Here is a 21,915-nt window from a genome sequence, read left to right on the forward strand (position 1 = left end):
CTAACATTTATATAGTCTAACATTTTCACATTAAACATTTGTGTGTGTGTGTGTTTGTGTGTGTGTGCGCGCGCGCGTGTGTGTGCGGGCGTGCGTGCGCGTGTGTGTGTGTGTGTGTGTGGTGGAGGCCGTCGGCGAGCGGTAATCGATCTTACAGTGAGGGGGGGGCGACGACGGCGACGGGGGCGGCGCGGCGGTAGCTCAACGAGGGTGGCGATGACGTACGGCGACGGGGGCGCGCGGCGACGACGGCGGCGCACGGACGGGGGCGGCGACGACGACGACGGGGGCGACGCGGGAACGGGGTGCAACAAAGATGGATGGTAACTAAAAATTTTCGTAAGTGCTGGTTATATAGGGGAGGCCTTTAGTACTGGTTGGAGACAGGAACCGGTACTAAAGGTTAAATTTGGCCAAGCGAAGCGGCGGAAGCGACCCCCTTTAGTACCGGTCGGAGCCACGAACCGGTACTAAAGGGGGAGCGTTCCCGTTCCACGGTGCTCATTGTTTAGTCCTTGCTCCTTCGAGCCCCTATATAATGCAGACCTCTGGGCCTAACTTTGTCGCGCTGCCCTGTGAGCCTACTGGGCCTTATGGGCCTGCATATGCATGCCCCAGGCCGAGCAGGCCCACTCGGCAGCGCGGAAATAATTTTTTCATATAGTCTTTTTCTTTTGTGGTTTATATATTTTCTTCTATTTATTTGTGAGTAGTTTTTTGCTATATTTAGAGTTTCTTATATTTAATATTAGTGTGTTTTATCATTATATTCATATTTGTAGTGATTTTTTAGTTTATTTTGTAGTGTTTTTCACTTTTACGGTGATTTAGCTCTGAAAACAAATCAGTAAATGCATCGAAAATAGCAAATTATGTCAGAAAGGGTTGAAAGTTGATGGCGTGGATTTGAATTGTGCATCTGAACGCAAAAAAAATCAGAGTTTTACTAAGTTATTAAAATAATGAATAGCCGGTGTAACACATGAGTTTTCATCCGAAACCCTAATACTTCCTAAGAGATTGTCCAGTTTGTAAACGAAGTGCATCCAATTTTTGTTGTAACCCTCTCTACCTTTTTGCACATGCTATGCGGGTGAAATAATGATACTTTGCCAAGTTTAAACCTTTTTAGAGTTCATTTTGTAGTGCTTTTCACTTTCACGGTGATTTAGCTCTGAAAACAAATCAGTAAATGGATCGAAAATAGCAAATTATGTCAGAAAGGGTTGAAAGTTGATGACGTGGATTTGAATTGTTCATCTGAATGCAAGAAAAGACCGGAGTTGTACTAAGTTATTAAAATATTGAATTGCCGGTGTAACAGATGAGTTTTCATCCAAAACCTTGATACTTCCTACGAGATTGTCTAGTTTATACACGAAGTGCATCCAGTTTTTGCCGTAACCCTCTCTACTTTTTTGCACATGCTATGCGGGTGAAATAATGATACCTTGCCAAGTTTCAACCTTTTCAGAGTTTATTTTGTAGTGCTTTTCACTTTCATGGTGATTTAGCTCTGAAAACAAATCAGTAAATGCATCGAAAATAGCAAATTATGTCAGAAAGGGTTGAAAGTTGATGACGTGGATTTGAATTGTTCATCTGAACGCAAAAAAAGTCCACAGTTGTAGTAAGTTATTAAAATATTAAATAGTCGGTGTAATAGATGAGTTTTCGTCCGAAACCCTGATACTTCCTAAGAGATTGTCCAGTTTGTACACAAAGTGCATCCAGTTTTTGCCGTAACCCTATCTACCTTTTTGCACATGCCATGCGGGTGAAATAATGATACCTTGCCAAGTTTCAACCTTTTCAGAGTTCATTTTGTACTGCTTTTCACTTTCATGGTGATTTAGCTCTGAAAACAAATTAGTAAATGCATCGAAAATAGCAAATTATGTCAGAAAGGGGTGAAAGTTGATGACGTGGATTTGAATTGTGCATCTGAACGCAAAAAAAGTCCAAAGTTGTACTAAGTTATTAAAATGTTGAATAGCCGGTGTAACAGATGAGTTTTCATCCGAAACCCTGATACTTCCTAAAAGATTGTCCAGTTCGAACCAGCTCTTATGTAAACATGTAAAAATATACATAAAATACATTGTTCAGTACCGCCTTTCAGCCAAAACGCACTAGTGCTACAAAGAAATACATCAAAAATACATTGATCATCAATGATCTTTTTGTGTACAATCTGAATTGTCAATATGAGTCCTCTCCGATAGGAACCGGAGAAGACTCATATTGCGGCCACAAATTCTTCACACAGAGTTCAATGAAGACCAAATGGTTGTGATAGTTTGAGAAGTAACATATTTAAGGTGGTAAAAACTCTGTTAGAGGAGCGAGGTGGGACTAAAATACCGCTGTCAACTAGTAACCTCTAGTACCGGTTTGTGGCATGAACCGGTACTAAAGGTGTCGGTGGGCCCCCAGCCTGACCATAGCCTGCAACAGCCACTTTAGTACGGGTTCGTGGCTCGAACCGGTATTAAAGGGTCGCCACGAACCGGTACTAATGATCTCCGCCCCCTAGCCGTTTGGACTGGCACTAATGTGCTTCACATTAGGCCCTTTTTCTACTAGTGATGATGGAGCTTATTTATTTATTTATTTATTTATTTATAATGCGGTGTTTTGGTGGGTCTTTTGCGGCGTGATTCTGTGTTATCTCCAAATTAACCCATATTTATTAGGGGGGATTTTTGCTGCATGTACTATATTGGTGCTATAATATCAAATGTTGGTGTTTCTTTTTTTGTTCTATGTGACGAGAGGGTGCGCGGGATTGAAATGTTTTTATCAGCTGGTTGCTGCCGATTGGTTTGAAAAATCATTGACTTGGCAAAAATGTGAACCAATTTTTAAATTGAATACCTCAATCGATTAAGAGATCTTCAAAACTAGGAAGCATGGTGAGTTAAAATAATTGAATGAGATTTCCTTGAGAAATTGTTGACCCAGTCAAAATAGAGTGACCCAATTCTAAACTGGAGACCTCAATTGACCGTGAGACCTTAAAAATTAGGGAGCATGATGTAACTAGTAGTGTCATTAATAGATTCGACATGTCAAAAAATGGTGTGGTTAACTTGCAAAACCCTTTTCTCACAAACTTCTATCATCTAATTTTCAACACTATAAACCAATAAACAATTTGGAACAAATAATTCAAGGTTATATGTTGTTTGAACTAAATAATTTGAGTTCCTATGTTATTTGGACTAAACAATTCAAATACTAACGTTTTTCTCATAAAGTTCCAACTTTGGTTTTAGAATCCCAACAACGATTGTTACAAAGATAATTTACAACCGCGTTTATAGCAAGGAATTACAAAATTCCTAAAGGAAGTCACAACATTCAAAAAACTTGGGGGGGGGGATCTGCAACAAATACGAACATTTCATCAGTTCGCTCGATTGTGAGCAATAAAGCGTTAAAGTGATTAGGATAATTTCCGACCGAAATTTCCGAATCCATTTTAATAGGGTATTGCAGGATAATTTTTGACATCTAAACACAATTGATAGGATACCGTATAGGAAATGGTATTATTAATAGACGACACTGTAGGAATGTAGGATAATCCGACCTTTTAAATATGGATATACAATTTATATGTAAAGTTTGAAGTACTTTGCTTATGAGAACATACTAAGTTTGTTACTAATTTATTTGGCTTATTTGAGTACTTTCTTGTGCTTTATGTATGTTTAAAGTGTACAAGTATTAATACTTGCCTATTGTTTTTGTAATTTTACTTTAAAGTATTTAGGGCAACTCTAGCAGATCCGCTATATCCCCACCGGCCGTAAAAGATTGGTTCTGTGATTGTGTGATTGTGGATGTGGAGGTATTTGGCTGCGGTACCCTGCTTTGTTGTCATTTTTTCAACACAGTACAGACGCAAAGCCTCATACATGCACGCATACACTCATTCCTATAAATGCACACATGCGCACCCTACTCCTATGAGCACCTTTGAGAGACTAAGGCGGCATATCATATTGAGATTTACGAAGTCACCTTAGGCGCCTCGTCGTGGACGGAAACATCTCCTCCCACTGAAAACACATCGCCGGAAATCCTGAAATAAATCCAGGAATAATGCTTTGTTGTCATTCCAGATGTAGTATTGAGTAACTCGAAGGAGGACCAGATGTCAAAGAAAAACATGACTCACCTCACAGAATGTTGAGGTATATACCTATCCCTATATCTAGGAATTTCAGCTAATGTTTGTGTGCATTATTGGTCTGTTTCTATCTATGCAAAGGTAATTTTATGTTGCCCTATTTCTATCTATGCAGATAGCAAGATAAAAACAAAAGATGTTTGCTTCTTCTGAACTATTTGCACACACCTTTCTTATAAGCATGAGGTTTCTAGTTTCATGAAACCTGATAAGCTATTCATTTCTATGTTGCAATCATTTATAAATGAATTTGAGCAACACTTAAGGTGTGTTTATAACTTTATATCAAATCATCCTACCGTGCATCCCAGTTAGTCCTACAAGAGAGTTTTTTTCTCTCAGTTGTTGATAGATTTTAGATATTTACATTAAGTATTGATCTTCCTTGGTTCAAATCATCAGATGAGTCTCAATTGTTGTTCCTTCCCACTCTTAGTCATCAGATGAGTCTCAATTACATATAACTCGTATTATTACATAGTTGTCCTTAGTTTCCGTTTGTCTCTCGTGACAATTGAAGGCAACACCATGCGCGTTGCATTGCAGCTAGCGATGAGTTAGCCCCGCGGCGACCACATTTGCTTCAGGGCGTGGAACTTGCGACACCTCCTTGTTGTCACACAACATCGCCACCTTTTGCAGTATCATTTGCTGACGTCATGACACAGGATCGCAACATTTTTCGTTATTGTAGCACATTTGCCACCAGTTGCTGATGTTGTCGCAACAATGGTGTGATGTTGCTGCAAAAGGGGGTTGCAACACATGCGACGGTGGCGCATGGGAACCTTGCAGCTGCGATGGTCGGAGTCGCCATCCCTCGACCTTGCAACATTCACGATGTTGCAATGGTTGTGCCGCCCCTCTAATTGCAACATTGGTGGTGTTAGGCAGAGGATCATCATGCGACGGCCCCTCCCATGTGAGCCTGTCCTCTACCCATGCGTGACAAGATAAACGGGGGGAGGGGGGAGAAACGTGTGGAGGAGAGAGCTTCGTAAGAGGATAAGATTGAGGGGCGATTAACGAATACTCCATCCGTTCTTAAATATTTGTTTTTTTAGAGATTTCAATAAGTGACTACATACTGAGCAAAATAAGTGATTCTATAGCCTAAAATATGTTTATATACATCCATGTGTGATAGTCCATTTGAAATCTCTAAAAAAACAAATTTTTAGGAACGGAGGGAGTAGAAAAGACCACTCTAGTGTTTTAAAGAGTTTTCCAATAAATCCAGCTGACCTGGACCGTAATCACATTGTAGCGACCCGTTTGGGACCCGATCGACCAAAGTTGGCCAAACGGGTCGGCTAGCGGGCCGTGTCGTGTTGGCCCACATACTGCGCCTCTAGGCCCAGGTTAGTAAACAGTCCGGCACGTTGGCCCGTTTAACACGCTGGGCTGCACATTTTCAGCTGGTTTTTAGGCTTATTGGGCTATATTTTAGCTGTATATATAAAATAAATGGGCCGTATCGTGCCAGCCCGCATGCCCAGGCACGACCAGTTTAGCCCGTGTTATGCCTGGCCCATGGCGGGCCGTGCCGGCGCACTCACGGGCCGTGCCGGCCCGTTTGGCCAGCTTTGGAATCGACCCCTTCGCTTCCCGAAGGCCGAAACGGGACGTCCTATGTGTCGCATTTTGCGGCAAATTGCTGTCGTATCGCACAGGGGGTGCCAATGAGTGGGCCGGCCCATTCGCAGCACTGCAGCGAGGGAACAAATGCGGTAGCTAAAAATAGAGCGCCCCGTGAGGGATCGAACTCGCCACCTCTGGCTACTGAATGCATGTCGCTACCCACTCGAGCTGAGAACGCGTTGGTGACTGATATACACCGCGGAATTCTAAAAGCACAAAGGAGAGGGCAACTGAAAGATGTACTGTAGCGACCAGGCTGTGTACTGTAATTACACGAACAAGCCAAGGTAGAGTTTCTTTTTGAAGCTCCAAATCTTTCTTTTTAAAACGTGAACATTTTTAAAAAACACAAATAAAATTTCGAATTTCAAACATTTTTCGAAAAGGATAAACAAAAAATAGAAACTACAAAAGTATTTTGAATTTGTGAACAATTTTTTTTGAAAAAGCAAACATTTTTTAAATTCCGAACAACTTTGAAAGCCTGAACATTATTTGTAGCTCCCCGAACAATTTTTTAATTTGTGAACAAATTTTGAAAACAAGAAATTTTTTTGAAATTGTGAACAAAATTTTGAAACCACAAACATTTTTTGAAATTCTAAAATATTTTTGGAATTTGTGAACAAATTTCAAAATGAGAACATTTTTTGAAATTCTGAACGATATTTGAAATTTGCAAAAAAGATCGACAAGAAAAATAAACTTGAAAATGAAAAGGAGACAAATTAAAAAGAAAACAAAAAAATATAATTAAAAATACATGGTGAAGATATTTTTTAACAAATTTTTAAAAATAGATTTCCGAAAAACATTTTTTTAGAAGAAACAGGAACATTTTTCCAAATTCAAAACAAAGTTTGGAGATGCGAACATATTTTGAAACTCCTGAACAATATTTGAAAACATGAACATTTTTAAAACTTGTGAACAATTTATGGAACATTAGAAAAATTTGAAACGCCGAAAATGATAAAAACATGAAAAGTTCCAAAACAAAATTTGGAGACATAACACTTTCCAAATTTCTGAACATTTTTTTTAAATGAATTTTTTTGGAAAAAAGAAAAAAATTAGAAAACATGAAGATTTCTTCAAACGGGAACATTTTTCCAAATTCGAAAACAAAATTTGGACATGCGAACATATTTTGAAACTGTTGAACATAATTTGAAAACATGAACATTTTTTAAAACTTGTGAACAATTTATGAAATTGAGACATTTTTTAAAACTTCGAAAAAAATAAAACATGAACATGTTTTGCTATTTGCGAACAAATTTTGAAAATGGGAAAAACAATTAACAGCCCAACATTTTTTGGGAAGTGGTGAAAATTTTGAAGAAAAGCATTAGCAACAATTTTGGAAAATGAGAACATTATTTAAAAATCGCGAACATTTTTTGAATTTATGAATAATTTTTAAAAGGACCATTTGTTGAAATTTCAAATGTATTTTAAAAGCAAGAACAATTTTCGAACATGATTTTTTTATAAAAAGATAAAATAACCTTGAAAAAGAAAAAAAGAGACAGTAAACGATAAAAAGAAAGAAGAAAAAGAAACAGAAACAGAAACAGAAACCGAAAAATAAAAAAAGAAACAGAAAAACCGATAAAAACCGGTTCAGGTTCCCAAAACCGGCTGGAGCAGGTGCACTTTCTACGCAAAAGTGGGCCGGCCCATCTCGTGGCTGCCTGTGCGAAGCGCCGGCAGTTTGACGCAGAGAGCGTCAAATAGGAAATTCCGGCCGAAACCCCCAAAGCGATCCCCGTCTTCCTCCTCACTCCCGCTAAACCCAACCTACCCACTGCCGCCTGCCGCCTAGGGTTCCGCCCCCATGACCGTCCCCGAGCCGGAGATGCCGGCGTCGGCGCGCAGGCGTTTGTTCCTCGCCAGGTTCGACGCGCTCATCTTCCTGCATTGCGGGCTGCTCTGGGTCATCTGCGCGGTGTACCTCGCCTTGGTCATAGCGCGTCTTGCCCTGGGTAAGCTCGAGATTCCCCCCGCGCTCTGGGCAGCGTCCTGGGTCTGCGCCTACATCGTTCTGTGTCTCACCCCCGTTTCCACGTTCCTCGTCGGCGCGCGCTCCTCGCGCTCCGTGTACAACCCCACCGACGCCAACAAGGTATCGCGGGAGAACTCCCCTTGCGCCTTCGAATATGTATGTATGACCCGATTTGCTTCGAAAATAAATAAATAACCGACCGATTTTACATGTGTGCGGTTTAAATTAAGTTGCCAATTCCAAATTAGAAATTGAGATCCATTGTTTTCCTGAATTCAAAAGCGGCTACCGTATATATGTAAATGCCTCTGCGCCTGTCTATCTTCAGAGCATATAATATGATCTTGTACTGATTTTCCTTTTTTTTTCGATGCTCAAGGACCCTGCCATGATTGGAGTCCTGTTTCGGCCGCCTTCATGCTGCTCGCAATTGATTATGATAAGGTGGTGGGTCTGTTGGGTGTGGAAGGATGTCAGATTGAACGGATTGGTTCAATAGTGAGGGATGTGGGGTTAATGGGTGGTATGGCAACATGTTGTTTCGTCACCTTACCCACTATGATACTGAGGCAGTGGAGGATGAAGATGAAGTAGAGGGTTATGTGGTTGTGTTGTTGAGGTATATACCCGCCCTCTTCTATGTTCACATATTGGTGCCACGTTATATGTTTTCTATGAGCATGCTGTTCCTAGTTTCATGAATCCTGATAACTTGCGAGTTTTTCTATTTGTGTTGCGATCATTTATACGTGTAACTGAGTAACACTTTTTGGTGTTGATAACTTTATACCAAACCATTTTGTTGTACATCCCAGTTAGACCTACAAGAAAGTTTGGTTACTCGGCTTGTTGATAGATGTTAGCTTTCCTAAAAGTATTTGCATTTAACACTGATCTCTTTGGTAAAACAAGTTGCCATTTGACCAATCAGATCCATACGGAGATATCATCAGCGGAAACCTAGTATGCATTGTCCATGTTCAGTCGTTGCCATGATTATTATGACCGGGAAGCTTTGAATTTATCATTCAAAACCCACCGTAAGTGATAGGCCTCAAATTTCAAAGGGCTGGGTTCTGGGGTATCTTTTATTTAATTGCACTAGTTATTTATCTGCCTGTTTATCTGTTACATATAGATTTATTGTCTTATTTTATCTGCCTATTTATCTGTTTCATAAAATTGATTGTCTTATTTTAGTCAAGATAGCAAATAGAAATTTAATTTGATTATTCCATTTAACTATGATGGTATTACTATAGAACAGATCTTCATTTAATTCACAGCTAATATATACTTGCATGTGGTGTTGTGCCATGACATTTTTATCGAAGTGCATTCGCACATGTTGATGTTCTAGTAAGATTTTTGTCTCTTTCTTTATCCTCAAAGTAACTTGTTTCGCAAGTGCAATCTTTAGCAAATATTTTTGATAGTTTATATGATTATCTGTGAATTATATTGCGGAAGTGCTCTTCTGTGCACAAGCACCGGTGCGCACGGTATCGCTCCCGTCCTTTTGCCTTGAGATTGACAGCCCAGGACGTATAGGCCCATGTGGGAATTCTTGCCTTCCAGCACTCATCACGGCGCCCGGCGCACATATCTGACCCTTGACGCTTAATGCTGGCGTCCGCAGCGGTTGATGGACGCCCACTACAACGACACATAGATAATGCAGTGGCTCCATCAGAATTTCCCTTCTGTTCACCTCCTCCAACACCGTCACTCTGCACAACCATATGAGTTATGGGTGGATTGATACTAGGACCGATAAGCACAGCCAAGTATACAGCATGCCCAAAATGATTAAGTGAGTAACATTTGAAACGGCTGCATCAGGAACTCCATGTTCACCTTCGGTGTAAGCGTGCCTCTCCGCCTGCCGCCTGAACCTAATCCACAACGCGCCCGCAATTGGTACTGGAAAAATGCAGCCGCCGAAGGTAGGATACGATCCCAACTACCAACCATTATCCCTTTGTTTTTTAGCACCTACCAACCATTCTCCCATTTACTCCATCTCTGTCCCCCATTAGACGGAAAGTGTGTTTGCTGATCCATGGATCAGGTAAGCAACAGACGTCATGAGCCACGGCCCAGGGAATCAAAACTTATCCCTATTGCGGGCACTATCACATTCTCGCCTGGGCTCTCTGCAAAACCATAGATTGCTTTCTCTAATGCACTGATGCGGCCAGGACAGGGTGTGCTCCCTGGTGCAGCAGCCCTGATCCTCACCCTGCATGGAACAGCGCTCATGAGCAAATTCTCAAACTAGCATACTACCTAGAATCTAGTGATCACATCGTTTAACCGATTACAAACTATCTCTCTACCACGGTACCGGAGCACACACATCATTCCTGCCACAACTAAATTTTGTCCCATATTCGTTCCTTTTTTGCTGCAATTTTTTGTCAATTGACATTCAACACTGTTTTTGTCTTGTGGCATAGGTTATACCATTATTTCATACTCCCTCCGTCCCAAAATAAGTGACTTTGTACTAACTTTAGTACAAACTTGAGTCACTTATTTTGGGACGGAGGGAGTACAACAATAGCTACCAAAACCAATTCCATTTGCAGGACATGTAACTTAACATTCAGGGTGTAACACTCCCCCATCAATATATATCTTATATCTCTGAATCTGAAGTATAGCTACACCAACTGCCAGTGGTTGCAATATATGAATCTGAAATCACTGGCAGAGTATCTATGAATCTGAAATCCAGCATGGAACACTGCAATACTACAACTGTAGCACTAACCATTCCTTCGCATCAACGCTGGAGTTTTTGGGTCAATCTAATCAATAGAATCCTCAGATCCTTGTGGCTGTTCCGCTCCTTGGGCAGGCACCTATGCGGTACAGATCTGGCCATCCACACTCACTGCATCCATGGGCGTCAGGAGATCTCCGGTTGGCTGCACCACAGGGTAGTGTAGCGGCTCCATGCCGACGTTGTTGTCGTTGACCTCCACCCCCGTGGTCCTGCTCCACCAAATCTTATATGATGCGAAAGATTGGATAGAAACGGCTGTGTAAATCAATGGATTTCACATGGCTAAATCAGCACCTTTTAATCGGCTGTAACAAGAACTCCATTTCCTTGCGCCGTTTGAGTATTTCTTGAGCAACAACTCCGCTGTGCAGCCAGACGTCCCTACAGCATTTACTACTAAGCAGAGCCAGATGATGTAAAGCATGTTTTTTGATCCACGGATCACAACGGAATTGACGTCCCGAGCCATGGCTTGAGTATCCCGCGCCTCATGGTGACTTCTTCCCGTCACATGTCCTGGCCCACGTAGCCCATATGTCTCCTGTATTTCGGGTTTTACTTAATTATGGGCGAACTCCAACAGGGCACAGGAATTTAATGCACCGAATCCCAATGATCGAACCAGCAGCGTAGATAACGAGCTCACGTGTGCTCGAGACTAGAACAACTGCGTCCATTATATTGGTGTTTCTTGTGCAATAAAACTGAAGAATACCACTGTCGGGGAGTCGATTCCATAATGACAAATGCCACTAGTTCCATTGTTTATACCATTCTTTTGTGCCATGTGGAGTGTGGATTGTCATGCTTTGTTCTGTCCACCATGCTTCATAGTCTAATGCATGTGAATATATGGGGTTAGTATCTCAAGATGGTCTCCATATATGGGATAATTACTGATTAGGCCAGTGGCGGACCTAGAAATAAAATGAAGGGTGTGCACACTTTTAAAAAAATTAAGTGTATTTCAATTAGCTTGCATGGACCTTCAAAATAAGCTAATTTTTACATGGTGAAAAAATGATTTCCAAAAATCTGGGTGTGCCATGGCACACCTAGCACACCCCCTGGGTACGCCACTGGATTAGGCCATCTTTTACCATCGATTGTGCTGAAATTCAGAAGTCCATTTTGAGCTAGCTACCATGTACATTGGATTTTGCACCTTCGAGGCCCGCAGCCTTTCCAAATTAGGCTGTTACACGGAGCAAGAAGAATTACGCTCTATATATGTTGAGTTTCAGTCGTTGTATTCTCCATCAGGTCTGAGGTTCACACAGCCCTTCCCACTCTACTCTTCATCTTCAAAATCCCTCTCGCTGGTCTAGTAGTTGCAGTGGCATGGTAGTGACCCTTAACATATTGGCATAATAGATAATACTACTCTACATATATCAATACACACATGTTCATAATTTTGGTAGCTTAATATTGAGAAACATCTCCATATCCTCATTTAAGTACTTGTATATGCTGCTAATCTAATTGAATTTTGGTTTTTTTTATTGGCAGCCATAACCCGGAATGGATGGTGTTAAGATGGACAAGACAAATGCAAGAGCCGACTTTTTGTTGAAGTTTATGGCTGTGGATAAGTACTGGATTTTATTTAGTTAGTTGCATGTATTCACGACTGTAGATTGATCCACTGCTAGTATCGAGTACTCCATGTGTTAGGAGCTCACGTAATTCGACATTGTGGCGTTGAAGTGTTTACCTGCTGCTGGGAAGCCTGGAATATATGACCAGACGGTGAGGGGTATACCACCCTCCAAGAGGACAATGCTTTTGTAGGCATATAGAATTTGCCATGTTGGTATTGTTATGTCCGATGACTACCATTTCTTCGCAAGAGCACCCTGTGGCAGTTACTGTAGAATATTATGTTTGTAGCGATCACTGATGTTACCAATCTACAGATTTGTGGAGTATGAGTATGTTCATTTTTTTTGTCTTGGATATTTCGTAGGCGGAGCTCATATCTTAAGCGATTGTGATCATGAATCTAAATTAAAAGGTTTACTAGTGTAAGTATTGTTTTATGTTGCCTTTGATTCATGTTGGCAAGCAGTATTCTTCGGATTGCTTGCATCGAAAGAATGCACCCAAATTAGAGCCTAGAACTACTTAACATGGCCTAGTGTGGGCGGTGCTCAAACATGGCCTATAGGCATTGTTATGTGGTTCTTCTAGGGTTTTTCATTTTTCCATACGATGGCAACACGTGAATGCAGTTGTCCAATATGCATGATCGATTGTTCATAACACTTTTTTTTTGTATAAATTACGTTGAACTGTAACACTGATGTGAATTTATTTCTTGAAATAGCGTTATCCCACCAAGAGGGTAGGTAGATTAGACCAAAAAATTTGTAGGGCGCCCTCCAAATCTAGTTTTCCAACTAGCAATAAAATCAACCATAGTTATCATTTTTTGGCACAACTGTTTTTGTGGCATCATAATAATTTCACCCATCTAAGAAATATTGGCGTCGTTAACTTGAAAAACCCTTTTCTTGCTAGCGACAAAGTTTTATCATCAGATTTTCAACACTACAGACCGATATGCAAAACATACAATCATTTCTGTTAAAGTGGTTAGGATAAATTCCGACTGAAATCGTTTCCGAGTCCATTTTAATAGGGTGCTGTAAGATAATTTCAACATCCAAACACAATGCGATCCAAACCCGACTCCGACTGAAAGGATACGGTATAAGATATGATATTACTAATAGAAGACACCGTAGGATAAGTCGTTTATTCGAGCCAGATAATCCGATCCTTTAAAAAATACTCCCTCCGTTTCTAAATATAAGTCTTTCTAGAGATTCCAACAAGTGGCTACATACAGAGCAAAATGAACGAATCTACACTCTAAAATATGTCTACATATATCCATATGTTGTAGTCCATTTAAAATGGCTAAAAAGACTTATATTTAGGACCGGAGGGAGTATACGGATACACACTTTATTTGTAAAGTTTGAAGTATTAATTAGCAAAGTGTGAATGTTATCTTTGCTGACGAGACGAAACGTAAGCTCATTACTAATACTCTTACTAATATATCTGGTTTATTTTAGCACTACTTTCTAGTGCTTTATGTGTGTTTAAAGTGTACAAGTGTTAATACTTGGCTATTGTTCATGTATAAGTTTGCTTTAAAGTACTCCATCCGTCCGGAAATACTTGTCATCAAAATGAATAGAAGGGGATGTATCTAGATGTATATTAGTTCTAGATACATCTTTTTTTATCCATTTTGACGACAAGTATTTTCGGACTGAGGGAGTAAGAGAGAGAGAGGGTGTGTGTGTGTTTTTAATTGTGAGCTGGGGCGCTGGGCAGGATAGAATCGGGCAACCGCAAAAAAGAGAAAAAGAATCGGGCGCTCACCATTTCGGCATACCCGTTTGGAACCCGAATCCACTAGGCGAAATGGGTTAGAACAGAACCCGGAAGCGGGACAGCTCGCCGCAAAACCCCCTCCCCTGTTCCTCGCCAATCCCCATTTGGCCATTTCCCACAAACCCCAGTCCCCTAGCTGCGCCAACCCCAACCACTCCGGCATTCCGCCCGCGTCGAAGCTTCGAGGAGCTAGGGCTTCCCATCCGATGGCCGCCGTGAAGCCCTCGCCGCCGCCGTTGCCGGCGGGGACCGTCGTCGTGGTGCTCGCGCTCGTGCGCGTCGTCCTCGCCCTGACGCTGGCGCTCGGCCGCGTCCTCCTCGTCGCGGCCGAAGCGCTCCCCTACCTGGTCTTCGCGACCCTGTGGGTTATCTCCGCGGCCGCGGCTACCAAGGTGGCGGGGGGCCGCGCCTGGGCCGAGGGCTCCGCCCCCGCCGTGTTTCTCCAGGCGCTCACAGGTGTGGTTCTGAAGGCCAGCTTCCTTGTCTTGCAAGCGCTTGGCGCCGTCATGCTGTGCGGCCAGTTCCTGCTCTACGTGGCTGCGGCTGTATCTGGATCCGGTTCAGAGTTCCTAAAGGTATCGTCGAAATAAGCACCTGTAGCATTTCCTTCGATTGAACTGAGGCATTAGATAGGCAGCAAGCTATCCTAGATTAATACATCAACAATATTCACATGTCCATCATTCTAATCAAGTTGTCCTGATGGGAATAGGAATGAAATGTAGTGTAGTGTTTCATGTGAGTTCATCTGCATCGCTCAATTTTCGGCCCATTCCATACTCATGTCCCTCGTTGTGGTTTTGCTGAAATTGTTGTCCTCCTCAGAGAGCACATGGAGCTTTCAACCAGGAGTTGATTAGGGGCGTTCCACCCCGCACCGCAGTCCTTGGAACGTTCGCGTCAACGCCCTTCATCCTGCTAATTTTAGCTGGTTCTCTGGTGGAATGCATGATGTCGAAAAAGATTGGTTCTGTGATTGTGGATGTGGGGATATTTGGCTCCAGTGCGATACCTTGCTTTGTGGTCATTCCAGCTGTAGTACTGAGTAACTGGAGGGAGGACCAGATGTCAAAGAAAAACATGACTCACGTTGCAGACTGTTGAGGTATATACCTTTCCCTATATCCAGAAGCCATATTATTTTCAGTTAATGTGCATACCTTGTGCACATTATTGGTCTCCTAATAACATGAAAACAGTTCCCCAATCATTTTTCTTAGCTGTAGGAACCTTGATTGTTGTTTGTTAACATGGAGTATTGTAATATCTTAAACCAATGAGGGTTTTCCTATTCCTTCTGGTAGTTGCATATTTGCATTGATGACAAACATTGGGGTTAGCCTCAATCTTCAGTTATGCTGAGTGGCCAACTGCCACAGTTCTACTGTGTGCCTTTGTTGTGAACTGATCATCAAAATGATATTAGATATTTACATTTAGTACTGACCTTCTTTGGTTCAAGTCGTCAATTGACCAACCAGATGACTACTGATAGATCACCAGTGAAAACCTAGTATGCGTTGTTAATGTCCAGTCATTCCTGGGATTATTGTGATTGGGCAGCAATTTATTCATCGAAATCCACCATAAGTGGTAGGTATCAGATTTCAAAGGGCTGGGTTGTCGGGTATCTTCTACTTAATTGCATTATCTTGTTATTTATCCGCCTTGTTTTATATGTTATGGATAAACTTAGTGCTTTGTTTCAGTGAAGATAGCAAACAGAATCTCAATTCAACTATTCAAGTCGGTAAACTATGCTTGTAGCATGATTGTGATATGTAGAGTAGTCGACACTTCCCTTAACCTGTAGCTACTTTCTACTTGCATGTGGTGTTACTCCATGTCATTTCTGTAGAAGTGCCTTTGGAGGACACATGCTGACGTTGTAGTGTCCCTTCAGCTATTCCTAAAAAGTGATTCATTTAGCATAAGCATTTTTCAAGAAATATTGTGGATAGTTTCATATGTTTATTTCTAATTTTATTGGTGCTTCTTGTGCAAAAAACTTGAAGAATACTACTGTTGTGGGGATGATTGCATAATGACAAATATATTTCATTCAGACAAACTACATGATGCCATTAGTTCCATTGACTTTTTCTTATTCTGCTACGTATCCCCGAAAAGCAAAAAGTAATTTCGCCAACTAGTTTCCTATGCATATCATTCTTTCGTGCCCCGTGGATGTCGATTGCCCTGCTTTGCTCTGTCCAGTGGTCCTCATAGTGTAGTTCATGAGCATATGCGGGGCTTATGAGCTCAAGATGGTTTCCATATGTGGAATAACCACCGATTAGGCCATTTTTTAACCATCGGGTGTGCAATTCAGTGGCTAGTTTGAGCTAGCTACCATTTACATTGAATTTGCACCTTTGAAGCACTCAGCCTTTCCAAATTAGTCTGTCATGCGGACCAGGAAGTATTACGCTTTATATGCTGAGTCGCAATTGTTCTCCGTTCCCACTCCTGATCTAAAAATACCTCTACGTGGTCTAGTTGCAGCGGCATTGTAGTGAACCTTGCCATGTCAGTATACCGCTACTACTACTCTACATATATCACTACATACAAGTTTATAATTTTGGGTGCTTGATATCAATAGACACCTACACAACCCCATTCAAGTTATAGTTTTCTGCTGCTAATCTAATTTAACGTTGGTTTTCTTTATTAACAGACATAACACTGAATGGAAGGTGTGAATATGGGCAAGGCAAATCACAAGAGCTGACTCTTTGCTGAAGTTTATGGCCGCTGATGAGTTCTGGGTTATAGTTACCAGTAGTCATGACTGTAGATTGGTCCACTGCTAGTATTTGTATACTCCACTTGCTGGGAGCTCCTGTAATTCGACATCGTAGTGTTCTAGTGTTTGCTTGCTGCTGGGAGGTCCGGGGTACGAGACCGGATAACGAGGGGTATAAATAACACCCTCCCGGAGGAGAATGCTTTTCTAGGCATGTAGAATTTGTCATGTTTGGAGGAGAATGCTTTTTCTAGGCATGTAGAATTTTTCATGTTTGCACTTATGCTGGATGACTATACTACTCCAGTATTTCTTTGCAAGTCAATGGCCCATCAACATCTCTTAGCCATAAAGGTTGTTCAACATTTCTCGTCTGTCTGAAATTTCTGACTAGGAGCATCGACGTGAGGACGACGTGAGGGCCTTCTCACCATTGACAAATCCGCCTTATTTACCATATTTTCCGTTTTACTATATCGCTACTTTGCAATCAACATTGTTACAGATTACATATGACTGGCAATTTTACACAGTTGTTCCAAGTTTCCTTTTGTCGACAAGTTTCCTTTCGTCAACGGTGACAAATGATGAAGCCAATTGTCATACATGCATGATGGACTGTGGTCCATATAATCAATTTTTCAGTACACTTTGGACTGCAGCTGTATTTTGAACCTTGTTTCTTGAAACTGCGTTATCCCCAAGGAGGGTAGGATCAATCAGAACTGTCACTTGCTTTGGACAACAATTACTTTCTTATTGGCCGCTTTTTTTAAATCAAAATCTACCTAATTGTGCAGTCATAATAGTTCGACCCTGGTCTCCAAAATGCACGGTTGCCCATTTGTCAAACCTTTTTTCCTGCGACAGACGATCTTCGCTTCTATGCTCCAGTTTGAAACTTTCAGAAGCTAATATAAGGGGCTGACTAACTATCAGGCGAAAGATTTTTTTTTTTTGAAATTTCATTAAACTTTCAGAAGCTAATATAAGGGGCCGACTAACAATAAGGTGAATGATTTTCTTTTTGAAATTTCATTAGAATCATCCAGAGTCCAACGGCTTTGGTTTGTTTTCTCCCTCGAGCTGAAACCATAAAATCACCAAACCTGAACCAGTCAATGCCTTTCTTCCCCTTCAGCTGGGAAGCCGCCGTTTTCGCCTCCGGTGTGGTCATGGTGAGCCCTCGTCGGAGATGCTGCAGCTGGCAGCTGCGCCCTTGGCTCGAGCTCGGATGCTATAATCCTAGCGGCAATAAGAGAAAAATAAAAAACCACCCACCTGCACCGCGAACCCTCTTCGACGCATGCACCACTACTCCAGTAGGGCTGCAAACGAATCGAGCTCGAGCGAGTTAGAGTTGGCTCAGCTCAACTAATATGAAAATTTGAGCGAGCCCAAATTTAGTGAAGCTCATGATCGAGCTGTAGAACATGACTCGTGCTCAGTTTGTAACGATCTCGAATCGATCTCGAGCTAGTTTCGAGCTAATTGAGATGGTAAAAATTATAAATCTATGGATGAATAACAAAAAATTAAGGTAAATATGTTGGGAACCATTTGCCAAAAATATAGGATATTTAACACATAGTCGACCATGTGCCATAATTAGGTCTAAATCTTCTCTGCACTTAATTAAGTTTCCATGTTCGTTGGTAAATAAAATGGAGAAAAATTATGGACAACATATATGGTAATAAATTATCTTATTTCCATTTAATATATGGCATGATCATTTAACATAATGATATTTTGCCGAGCTATCGGGCTAAAATCGAGCGAGCCAACATTGGCTCAAGATCGGCTCGTTTCTCGGTCGAGCTACATAAAGTGTTCAAACTCAGCATGTTTCTTTTCGAGTCGATCTCGAGTCGAGTCAAAAAACGAGTTGTTCTTGAGCGGCTCACGAGCCTCGAGCTTTTCTTGCAGCCCTATGCACCACCGACGCGACGTCCCCATCACCGTCCCATCCGGCCGTGTCGCGACCTCCCGGACCTCGTGCTCTGTTTCTTCTCCAGAATTCAACTTTATTTTGGCAACAAAAGCCCTCAAAGAGGGCTAATCTTTATTCTTTAGCAACCTAAATAATGTACAGAAAGAAGTTTCCCCATAGGAAAGGAGATGGCTTCAAAAGCCATTTTGGAATTACATCCATAGGCTTTGCTGGATAAGAAGGTGCAAAGTAAGCCTTTTTGGCTAGAGAATGAGGTAGGAGAATTTTGAGCCTAGGAATGTGCTTGATCCTACAAGACCCGAGGCTAAAGGTGAGGTTGAAGAAATCTGCTAGAGCTGGTCTGATCCTCCAACGATGAAAAAGGGTTTACTCCCGCTTTATATTATAAAGCAACCATCACCGATTATCTGATCTTCCAATGTCCTGGGTGTTCAAGTAAATTCTTGGCTTCAATGGCTTCAACTAGTGTCCTGCAATAGAAGAAGGAAATCGAGCTCCAATTCAAAGTCTTGGCAATTGCTGCCGCAATAAGTAATCTGTAAAACCGAATGCACATTCATGGATACCACTTGTATGAAAATTGAATGACCAGTAAGCTCATTCCTTAGAAATACTCCAAGAGAAACTTTGTCTGCTGCCACAACAGGATTGAATGCCGCATCAACATAGGCTGACAAACCTGTAGGCAGTTAGGCAAATTTGTGCCTGGGGAAGAACCGGAGTAAGAGCTAGCAAGGAGCTTATCTTCATCCCAAAGTTTGGAATTGGGTTTTCAAAGATTGCCAATATGCTAGGATAGCCCCCTCCAAATTCGGCTTAAGATGATCATGAATGTTTCCCCATCATTTGCACCAAGGACTAGTCCATATGCAAGTGTTGCCATTAACAATTGGAAGTTGACAAGATTTGAGCATAAGAGGAAGAATTTTAATAATAGAGGCCTAAAAAGCAGACTTGGGAGCAGAAGAGTTAGGTTTCCAAATAGAAGAGTTATGGAAATATTTGGCTCTAAGGATGTTGGCAATCAAGGAGGAAGGGTTATTGATAATTCTCCAAGCGGCCATAGTTTTATTCATAAGGGACAAATCTCTAATACCCCCACGGCATCATGCATAGGTTTAAAAATGTCCTCCCAAGCTCTAAAGCAAATAGGATTGGACTCACTTTCTAGATTCCAACCCACCAAAATTCTCTTACAATTAAGCAAGTTTTGCTATGCTACATTTGCTCAAGAGAATAGTTGACATGTAGTAAACATGCAAAGAAGCAAAAACTAATTTAATGAGGGTGAGTCTACCTGCATGTGGTTTAGGTTTAAACTTGTTAATATAAAGCTATAGGTTGCAGCTCTCTTCCTACTCGGGGAAATGAGATGGTGACCAAGGTGAACAGTACTAAGGTCCATATTTGGAGTAGGAAAAATATTTTAAATTAAATTCCCAAAAGCATTATCCATGTGTTTACTAAATAAGATGACATATTTATTCCATTTTTAGAAGATATTTATTCTAGTTGAGGGTGAGGGAGTCCTGGATTAAGGGGTCCTCGGGCGTCTGGACTATGTAACATGGGCCGGACTAATGGGCTATGAAGATACAAGACAGAAGACTTCTTCCCGTGTCCGGATGGGACTCTCCTTTGCGTGGATGGCAAGCTTGGCATTTAGATATGTAGATTCCTTCCTTTGTAAATCGACTCTGTACAACCCTAGGCCCCTCCGGTGTCTATATAAACCGGAGGGTTTAGTCCGTAGAAACAATCATAATCACAATCATACAGGCTAGACATCTAGGGTTTAGCCATTACGATCTCGTGGTAGATCAACTCTTGTAATCCTCATATTCATCAAGATCAATCAAGCAGGAAGTAGGGTATTACCTCTTCGCTGCATCGTCATCAGAAGGTTCGATGGCTCCATCATTCATATACAACAATGCTGCCCTGGGGTAGGTTTTCCTCCCCGGCCAAATCTTTGTGTTCGGCGGTTTCGCACTACGGGCCAACTCGCTTGGCCATCTAGAGCAGATCGACAGCTACGCCCCTGGTCACCAGATTAGTTTTGGAAATCTGGACTATGTCACTAATATCCAAGGAGACTTGATCTTCCAAGGGTTCGCGACCCCAAACTCCGCTCTGGCCTTAGATCCGAAGCGCATCGCCAGGTCCGAAGACGGGATTACTAAGCCTGCCGGACTATCTGCGGCCACTAAGCCCAGTACTGGAGAGCCGGAGGAAGTAGTGTCGCTGGCAACCGTCATGAAGCCGGACTCTTCTCCAGACACTGGCTCTGAACCCTCGGAGTCAGCATCGTGTGAGCTCGGCCAAGGAGTTTCTTTCCCGCCGTACTCCACGGATTTTCTTCTCCTTGGCCAAACCTCTCCTTTAAGCGAGGCTCTGGACTTGATGTGATCCCTCATCATTACAGAGGAGCAATGTCCGAACTACGCCCAGCCCGGACTAGGGGCTGAGAGCGGGGAATTTTACGTCCCACCCACCACCCACTTCATAGCCACTGTCGAGGACTTAACTGACATGCTCGACTACGGCTCCGAAGACATTGACGGTTTGGACGACGATGGCGGAGAGGAGCAGGCCGAAAACCCGCCGTTTACCGGACGCTGGACGGCCACCTCTTCGTATGACGTGTATATGGTGGACACACCCAAAGAGGTTAACGACAATGATAAAGAAGATCCAGTTGAGGATAAACCTCCTGAGACACAGCCAAAGCACCGACGTCAGCGACAACGCTCTAAATCACGCCGTGGAAAAGACAGCAATACCGACACAAGAGACAACAACACTCCAGACGATGCCGAAGACAAAGAAGACCCCGTCGAGCCAACTTTCGAACATGACGATCAGGAAGATGGGCAAGTTAGCCCTGACGAACAGGCCGTAAACAGAGACTCGGAGGACAGTAATTATCTCTCACTCTCCGAGGACGAGGTGAGCCTCGGTGATGAAGACTTTATCGTACCAGAGGAACCTCTCGAGCAGGAGCGCTTTAAGCGCCGGTTAATTGCCACTTCAAGGAGCCTGAAAAAGAAGCAGCAGCAGCTTCAAGCTGATCAAAATCTGCTCAACGATAGATGGACTAATGTCCTAGCAACCGAGGAATACGGCCTCGAGCGCCCAACCAAAAGTTATCCAAAGCGTAAAC

General features: G+C 42.1%; 2 protein-coding genes across 2 annotated transcripts; both read left to right on the plus strand.

The window, feature by feature from the left end:
• Positions 1-7,579: 7,579 nt before the first annotated feature.
• On the plus strand, positions 7,580-12,597 carry LOC123040724 (uncharacterized). Its single transcript, XM_044463492.1, has 3 exons — positions 7,580-7,967; positions 8,227-8,466; positions 12,151-12,597. Exons 1-2 carry the CDS (start codon positions 7,680-7,682, stop codon positions 8,344-8,346), a joined length of 408 nt encoding a protein of 135 aa, XP_044319427.1. The 5' UTR covers positions 7,580-7,679; the 3' UTR covers positions 8,347-8,466; positions 12,151-12,597.
• A 1,541-nt stretch (positions 12,598-14,138) lies between these two features.
• On the plus strand, positions 14,139-17,123 carry LOC123040726 (uncharacterized). The gene is made up of 3 exons (XM_044463493.1): positions 14,139-14,624; positions 14,875-15,154; positions 16,730-17,123. The coding sequence occupies exons 1-2, from the start codon at positions 14,256-14,258 to the stop codon at positions 15,151-15,153; spliced, it is 648 nt and encodes a 215-aa protein (XP_044319428.1). The 5' UTR covers positions 14,139-14,255; the 3' UTR covers position 15,154; positions 16,730-17,123.
• The last annotated feature ends 4,792 nt before the right edge of the window (positions 17,124-21,915 follow it).

This window comes from Triticum aestivum, chromosome 2B (assembly GCF_018294505.1).
Source record: "Triticum aestivum cultivar Chinese Spring chromosome 2B, IWGSC CS RefSeq v2.1, whole genome shotgun sequence".
NCBI lineage: Eukaryota > Viridiplantae > Streptophyta > Magnoliopsida > Poales > Poaceae > Triticum > Triticum aestivum.